At 41.7% G+C, this 8896-nt stretch overlaps 1 protein-coding gene across 3 annotated transcripts in view; it reads left to right on the top strand.

Moving 5' to 3' along the window:
* The window catches only part of RALBP1 (ralA binding protein 1), a 36618-nt gene that overhangs the window by 19281 nt on the left and 8441 nt on the right, over positions 1-8896 (top strand). For all 3 annotated transcript variants that reach the window (XM_080933435.1, XM_080933434.1, XM_080933433.1), the window contains exons 3-6: positions 238-696; positions 4273-4622; positions 7018-7179; positions 7826-7957. In XM_080933435.1, the coding sequence (XP_080789561.1) occupies positions 238-696; positions 4273-4622; positions 7018-7179; positions 7826-7957 (1103 nt within the window). The remainder of the gene's footprint in view (positions 1-237; positions 697-4272; positions 4623-7017; positions 7180-7825; positions 7958-8896) is intronic.

The raw sequence follows: 8896 nt of genomic DNA, 5'->3' as shown, positions 1-8896 counted from the left end.
ATATATGTTATACAATAAACTACTTTGCTCTTAACATTAATATAGCAATGATAGCTGCTGTCTGTTGATCTCTTGTGGTTATCAAGTGTCACTACACCATTGTTTTTTGGTGGTTTTTCTGGAGGCCCAAGAGGCAAGAGGTTGGCTAGCTACTGCCAGGTAGAACCTTTTTGTTTCCCTCATAGGAAGTTTGTGACACTTTGCACTAAACACAATTTTACTGCATTTCCTTGGCAGCTGAAGGCTATGCTGCCTTCCAGGAAGACAGCTCTGGAGATGAAGCCGAAAGTCCTTCCAAGATGAAGAGGTCCAAGGGAATCCATGTGTTCAAAAAGCCCAGCTTCTCTAAAAAGAAGGAAAAGGATTTTAAAATCAAGGAAAAACCCAAAGAAGAAAAGCATAAAGAAGAAAAGCACAAAGAGGAAAAGCATAAAGAAAAGAAATCTAAAGACTTGACAGCAGCCGATGTCGTTAAACAGTGGAAGGAAAAGAAGAAAAAGAAAAAGCCAATTCAGGAGCCAGAGGTGCCTCAGATGGACGCTCCAAGTCTCAGGCCCATTTTTGGTGTTCCCTTGGCTGACGCTGTAGAGAGGACCATGATGTACGATGGCGTCCGGCTGCCGGCTGTCTTCCGAGAGTGTGTGGACTACATGGAGAATTATGGCATGAAGTGCGAAGGCATCTACCGAGTGTCAGGTATGGGGACCTGAGTGTCAGGTATTAGGGACATGCATTTTGCTTGGCAGTTTTAAAAAACTAGCTTCACTTTACTTCCTACAGAATGCTAACTTCTTTAGCAGAATGAGGACATTCTGGCATGGATCCTAAACCATAGCCACCTGTGTGGTGCCTGTATAGCCTCTTCCATCGTGGTTGTTCTTCATGCAGTTTCCTTCCATAAGGATTTATTCCCAAGTCATTCACAGCATGTCGGGCGTATCTTGAAAAGGCCTGGTGTGCTAAGTCTTGTCTCATTATTTTTGTAAGCCCAGAAAGCTGAGAGCTCTGTGAAGGAAGCTTCTTGGCCAAGAGATGGCTAATGACACAGCATTGTGATGTTTTTCCTAGTGTGACTAAAGACACAGAGTGTTATTTTCTAGATGGCTGGGCCAAATGTGAATGTTCCTGTCAGCTAAAGCCACATACAGCTATTGCAAATGTCAGTGAAACTGATGATCAGTTCATCTACACACACTTGATACAGGAAATTGAAGTTCATGCTTGGCCAGCATGTGTTTCATACTGAGAATCTAAAACCAAGTACTATGTAAGTTATTTAGAAGTACAGAGATTTCTTCTTCAAAAGCAGCATGAGTTATATGATAACTTGGGATTCAGGTTCCAAGCTGGGCAGTATCTGTGTGTCTGTCTGTCATTGTGTTCTCATACAGAGTTACTTTTCATGAAATGCTTTGATAGCATATTTCTTCATGACAAGAGGTATATGTCATACACATGTAGAACAAAGAAAAAGATTAAGCAAGTTTTCCATTTAATTGGTTCATATCCTTTCTAGCAGATAGATTTGATACTTAGGGTAATGTTTATATGACACAGTAGATTAAATGCTTCATTGTTTGATTTTTTTTTTAAGATGACTTATTTATTATATATAAGTACACTGTATCAGATCTCATTACATATGGTTGTGAGCTACCGAGTGGTTGCTGGGATTTGAACTCAGGACCACTAGAAGAGCAGTCAGTGCTCTTAACCACTGAGCCAGCCCCTGCAAGTTTGATTTTAAGATTTTTTTTTTGTATTGAGTTTTGAAGATTTACATAGTGCTAGAAACTGTTTTCCCCACATGTTCTTGATAAGCAGGAAGACTTCTGGGAGGAATGAAAGTTTTTTTTGAAAAATTTCTGTAGCTTTGTCCAGAGAGTTCTTTTGTTTCTGACCTATTTTTGATATTTGTATGTTTTGGAGAACCTCATCATTCCTAATAGAATGACTTGTTTTTTATGAGAGCATTCAATAGTTGTTTCCACGCTGACTGACAGCCAACACACCATGGCACACTACCTGTGTAGCTATGTCTCTCCTTTGCCCTCCTTGTCTGTATGGGATTTGACCCAAAGCCCATGATCATGAGAAGCAATGGCTCTGTCACTCAGATACATCTCCAGGATTCAACTCTGGCCTTGCTATTTGTCACCAATATGATTTCTATGGAGATGTTTGGCTCTCACTTATATCAGTTTCCATTTAAAAACCAATATGAAAGGAGCCGGAGAGATATCTCAGCAGTTAAGAGCACTGTTTGCTTTTCCAGAGCACCCGGCTTCAGTTCCCAGCACCCGCATAGATACAGCTTACAACTGTCTATAATCCAGTTCTAGGGGCTCTGACACCCTCTTGTGTCCTCTGGGCACCAATCTGTCCATTTGATGCACAGACATATGAGGCAAAACACCTGTACACATATAGATAAGTGAGGAAGCAAACAAACAAATGCTTGTGTGAAAGACAATTAAATCACTTTTTGTATTTGCTTCATAATATTTTCAACATTAAAGGTACTTTTATACTACTCTATTTCTCACTGGAATTCTTTATGAAGTTTCTAGTTTTTAAAAGACAAACATTTTAATAATACTGTCGAAAGAAACACCAAAGCCAACACCTGTTGAGGTTGTCTGTGGTAGAGCAGTAAATGTTTTATAAGACATATATAGAAGGTGGGTGAGGGAGCATGCTCATAGCACTCGTAGCACTCAGGAGACAGGAGGATTGTAAGTTTAAGGCCGGCTTAGGCCACATAGTGAGACATTATCTGCAGAAGCCACCACGATCAACAACATAGCAAGAGAGTGAGGGGACAAGAGCTGGTGGGACAAGGAGGGACAAAAGTCTCGGCGTTGTTTGTCTTTAATCTTGTTCTATTCAGATTGTCATAAAAAAACAAAGTGGAAATTTTCTTTTCTATCTCAAAATAAAGACCACCAAAGTAAGATTTGTTGATCTGAATAACGTACAGGTTTTTTATAATGCATTCATTGAAGGTTTGTATATAAGATGGAAATGTCAAATTTCAAATATAAACATTATATTAAGATGTTGAGGGCTGGAGAGATGGCTCAGTGGTTAAGAGCACTGACTGCTTTCCCAGAGGTCCTGAGTTCAGTTCCCAGCAACCACATGGTGGCTCACAACCATCTGTAATGGGATCTGATGCCCTTTTCTGGTGTGTCTGAAGACAGTGACAGTGTACTCATATACATAAATAAGTAAATAAATCTTTTTTTAAAAAAATGTTGAGATTAGATGACAATTTACATTAGACTTAATTTTTAGTTTGTTCTATATAGTTGGCCTATAGCTTTAAGTTTAAAAAAGCAGCTATTTTGATTACTGTCACTGAATTATGTCACTTAAACAAATAGGACTAAAGGTGTGTTGGATTGTTTTTTGTTTGTTTGTTTTTCACTAAAATATGAAAGCTAAATGGTTGTTTTTTTTTTGAAGCTTGACTTTATTTCCTTGTTCTTGCTTGGTTCAGATTAAGAAAATATTCAGTCTTTAGGCCATTTAGTGGTGGCGCATGCCTTTAATGCCAGAACTCAGGGGACAGAGGCTCTGTGAGTTTGAGGCCAGCCTGGTATACAGAAGGAGTTCCAGGACAGTCAGGGCTACACAGAGAAACCTAGTCTCTATAAACAGAAACAAACACACACAAAAATTCACACTTTAAAATAGAAATTAGGTGGATGTTATATAACAGGCAGTAATTTTCCATGAGCTTGTAAAGCTAGGAAACTTTGTTCTGCTGTATGGAATAACTTACTTACATCTGGGAACAGCTACATGTGACAGTTTCATTTTCTGTTGTCCATCTTATGAGAATTCGGGAACTTGGCTTTCAGTGCAGTGTATGTGCTCAGATTATATTTCCCTTCATTTCCCCCTAAATTTTTATCTAATATATTTAAATTTTTTCCTAGATTAAACATTTTCTTAATATTCCATGGTTTCTGGGAATGTTAAATTTCCAGCTGTGGTTTCATGTGCTGTGTTCATAGAGAATTCTGTGACCCATCTGTGACACAGATTCTGCCAGGAGGGTTTGTGCTCATTCTGAGAAGGGTCAGACCCAGGCTAGCCGACTTGAACTGGCAGCAGTCCTCATATCTCAGCCTCTAGTGCTGCTGAGATCACAGGCATGTGCCCAGCCTGGCTTCCATGCTTCCTGGCTGTACTTGTGTGTGTGTAGGTGGAGAAAGTGTGTCTGATTCTGGTATTCCCTCTTTCTCCTAAATTTAATGTTTTAAGGAATCAAATCAAAGGTAGATGAGCTAAAAGCAGCCTATGACCGAGAGGAGTCTCCAAACTTGGAAGAATATGAGCCTAACACTGTAGCCAGCTTGTTGAAGCAGTATTTGCGAGACCTTCCAGAAAATTTGCTTACCAAAGAGCTTATGCCCCGATTTGAAGAGGCTTGTGGGCGGAGCACTGAGATGGAGAAAGTGCAGGAGTTCCAGCGCTTGCTCAGGGAACTGCCGGAGTGTAACCACCTTCTACTTTCCTGGCTCATTGTGCACATGGACCACGTCATTGCAAAGGAGCTGGAAACAAAGATGAACATCCAGAACATCTCTATAGTGCTGAGCCCAACCGTCCAGGTATGGGTTCTCTCCATACATACTCTTTTGGTACCGCTGACCAGGTATGGGTTCTGTCTGCCCACTCCCTTTTGGTTCTGGCACTGGGAAATTGGGGAACACGTCTGTTGCTGAGTCTCATGTCAAACATGAATCCAAGGGGAATAACGAATCAGCCTGACCACAGATCTTCTCTGTCCAAGTGTGGGCAGGGCCAGCAGGTTGGGGGGAATAGGAGCATCTTTGTCCTTCTGCTTAGTTGTGAAATAGGAATATGCTACCTGCTTGGATCAAGCACAAAGGGCCATGATGTTTGCTAGGCAGGTCTTACTGAGGACTTGTTGCAATATCCTTTTCAACCCAATCGCCAAATTGTTGCATTTTCCTCTTCAACCCAAATAAACCCATTTAATGAAAACACAGCTCAGTAATTAGAAAAACAAGCTGCGGTCTATTTTAAGCAGATTTGCCACTACACTCTATTCCCTTCCTAGGAGATCCCTTCTCACTTGCCGTGAACAGTCCTCCTGTTTTCCATTTCCTCTCCTTTTTTCCACCTCCTCTCCCTGTCTAATCATGTATTGCCTTAACATAAATCTACAAGGACTTCACCTATAAACTGGATCCAGAGAGATATGCTCTTTTGCCTCTTAATCTGAGAACTACACTGAGTAGTGCATTGTTTGTGTTTTTTGTTTTTACACATGTGAATATCTGGCGTCCTGTTGTATATGTGTGTTCAAGTTTGTATGTGGGAATTGCATGTGTATAGCCATATATGTGTTAAATGCATGTTTATGTGGCAGTCATAGGACAACATTGTTACTGTTCTTAGGCACCAACCATCCGCCTTTTTTTCTTCTTAAACATGGTCTCTCACTGGTCAAAAAGCTTCAGGGACCCTCCCCAAGCTGGGATTATAGGTGTCCACAACTATGCCCAACGTTATTTTTATGAGAATCAGGGAGATTGAACTCTATGTTTGCATGTCAAATTGACTAAGCTATCTTCCTTGCCTGTGTCACTACTCAGTTGATGCTGTCAAAGAAAGACTTTGCCTTTAAAAAAGCCGATATTTTATTCTCTGAGAGAAGGGCGGGGGTCGGGGAAAGACGGTGGTTCTATTTTGTTGTTCTTCAGTTTTTTGTTTTTTTTCCGAGAGGTTTCTCAGTGTAGAAATCACTCTGTAGAACAGGCTGGTCCTGAACTCACTCAGAGTTACTCTTGCCTCTTCCTCCCAAGGTGTGCACCACTCTAATTTTTAATATACAGTCTCTTTTTGGTTGGTATATGAGGTCATGACCATGTCATTGTTACTATTATAAGAGAATACTTTCTTTTGCTAAAGGTACTTTCTTTAGTTATTAGTTATATTTTAAAAACAAACCATTTCTTATATTTCTCAAATATCATGATCAATTTTGTTAGCTGGGATTCAGAATTTGGTCAGTACTACATTGTTACTCAATATTGCGATAATGTGGGTGCTTGTACAACAGAAGCTTGAAGAATAAGAGAAAGTCTGTGTCCTAGTCAGGGTTTCTATTCCTGCACAAGCATCATGACCAAGAAGCAAGTTGGGAGGAAAGGGTTTATTCAGCTTACACTTCCACATTGCTGTTCATCACCAAAGGAAGTCAGGACTGGAACTCAAGCAGGTCAGGAAGCAGGAGCTGATGCAGAGGCCATGGAGGGATGTCACTTACTGGCTTGCTTCTCCTGCCTTGCTCAGCTTGCTTTCTTATAGAATCCAGGTCCACCAGCCCAGGGATGGCTCCACCCACAATGGGCTGGGCCCTCCCCCTTGATCACTAGTTGAGAAAATGCCTTACAGCTGCATCTCATGGAGGCATTTCCCCAACTGAGGCTCCTTTCTCTGTGATTAACTTCAGCTTGTGTCAAGTTGACACAAAACCAGCCAGTACAGTCTGAGCCAGGAAAAAAAAAAAAAAAACATCTTTCCTTTGTTGTCCAGCCATCATGCAGTTCTGGCTTCCTAGTATGGGAACATCCTGAACCCTGGTGCGTGAGTGCTGGAGAGGGGACAGCTCTGTACATCTGAAGGTGTTCCACCTCCCACCTGTCCTCAGTAGCATTGCTTCATGTGTAGAATGGTCTCAGAATACGTAGGAAATGACTATTAGGTATTTAAAACCAGTTAACAGGTAACTAGAAAGTGCACATTAATGGTAGTGTGTTTTGTGTCCTTTACTGGCTTTTCCCATTACGGTACTTAAGAACGTGACTTAAGCAGGGTTTTCATATACTCTTAAATTGATAATTAGTGAAGCATGTTCTGTCCCTCCTGTGGAGACGCCATAGTACCCAGAATTGAAGGCTGCACAGTATTACTGATAAAGCTAAAGTAAAAGATCACGCTCATGTGATTTAGCAACCCTAAATCTGTTTTCTGCAGATCAGCAACCGAGTCCTATATGTGCTTTTCACACATGTGCAAGAGCTCTTTGGCCCTGTGGTCTTGAAACAAGTAACAAGACCTCTGCGTTGGTCCAACATGGCCACAATGCCCACACTGCCAGAGACCCAAGCTGGCATCAAGGAAGAGATCAAGAGACAGGTAATGTGCTGCCCTACCTGCCCCTGCCCTTCCCTCTCCTCACTCCTCCCTGCCTGCTTCTGTGCTGCTCAAAAGGGCTGTGGAATGGGGGTGGTGAGCCCTAGCTTAGGGAGTAGCAAGCAGTTCCTGTGTAGGGACCACACTCAGTTCTGTGCAGTGCTGGGATAGAACCACTGAGCTCTGCCCTTGTCATGGGCATGCAGAGCATGGTCTTAGTTCGTAGCATGTAAGTAAGCAACCATGATAAAATAGCATAAGGTTTTAAACTGGAAGAATGTTTTACATTTCTACTCTGCTCATTCTTTTTTTTTTTTAACATTTTTAAAATTTATATATGTGTACACACCACAAGAGGGTATCAGATCTCATTACTGATAGTTGTGAGCCACTGTGTGGTTGCTGGGAATTGAACTAAGTTGAGTTCTAATGGCTGAGTTCTATGTATCAGCCAGTTGCTGTGAGTAGGAAAGGGAGAGCCACCAGAAATAAAGGAATGAGGTCTAATTCCCAGTAAAGCAGATGGGAGAGCACATGAAGTCTGCAGAGGCGTTGCTGTTGCTGCGCAGAGCTGGGTCTTCATCTTAGAAACTGTGTACTGTTGTCAGATAACAACACCAGCAGACTACACGTGTCTTTTGTTATCTAGGAGTTCCTTTTGAATTGTTTACATCGGGATCTGCAAGGCGGGATAAAGGACTTATCTAAAGAAGAAAGACTGTGGGAAGTGCAGAGGATCCTGACTGCCCTCAAGAGAAAGCTGAGAGAAGCTAAAAGACAGGTGAGCTATTCTCTTACAAGGAAGTGTGGGTGAGGCTTCTGCATACTGCTGTAAGTCCTTTTAAAATAGCACATGCCCATCTGTCGATGTTAGATTCTCTGGTGGGAAGTTATTCATGCAAGTGTTTCTTGTTCTGTGTTGTTCATATGTTAGCATGGTATAAATCAAATGTTTCATTAATTTTAGAAATTCTTTTCGTTTTTTAATTACAAAGGTGATCTTGTTATTTCTGCCTAGTTTTATCTGAACAGAGCTTTGTAAGGGTGAGAGCCCTGGAGAGAGACTGCTGAGAACTCAGGAAGAGCCACGTGTACCTGCTGCTGTGCTGGGGGTACACAAGACCCACCTTAGGTTCTGTGTTCCTTTAGTGTAAACCTTGAGTCTGGACTCAGTTTTCCAGCCACATCAGTGTCAAAGTCCATACCCCTGAAAGATCTTATAAGCCACACGCAGACCCAGCAGCAGATTTGAACAGCACAGCTTGCAGGCACTAGTTCGCACCTCTCAGACCGAAAGAGTGGAATAGTGGGTAATTGTGAGAAGACAGCCACCTAAGGCCTTTCGTTTGAGGTTAGAGCACTTATTGTGAGGACAGGTCTAAGATTCTTTTACCTGCACCCAATTTTCAGGATGTGCAGTCTGGGAAGAAGCCTTTCATATTTTTTTTTCTCTCCAGCTCAGTATAAATTGTCTTTTGTTTCCTCTATCTTATGGCCTCTTTTGTTGGTTTGTTTTAATGAGATCTTATGTGGCCCAGGAGTCTCAAATTTGTTCTATAGCCTGGGTGACCTTGATCTCTTGATCCTGCTGCCTCTATCTCCACCATGCTTGGCTTTGGATGAGTGCCCACGTTTCACAGGGCAGGTCGCAGTTGCTGATCTTACTGTCTTGTCCAGCAGCCTTACGTGAAAAGTCCCTCCCACAGAACGTCATTAGATG

Source organism: Micromys minutus, assembly GCF_963924665.1.
Source record: "Micromys minutus genome assembly, chromosome: 19".
NCBI lineage: Eukaryota > Metazoa > Chordata > Mammalia > Rodentia > Muridae > Micromys > Micromys minutus.
This window is presented reverse-complemented; position numbering and strand designations above follow the sequence as displayed.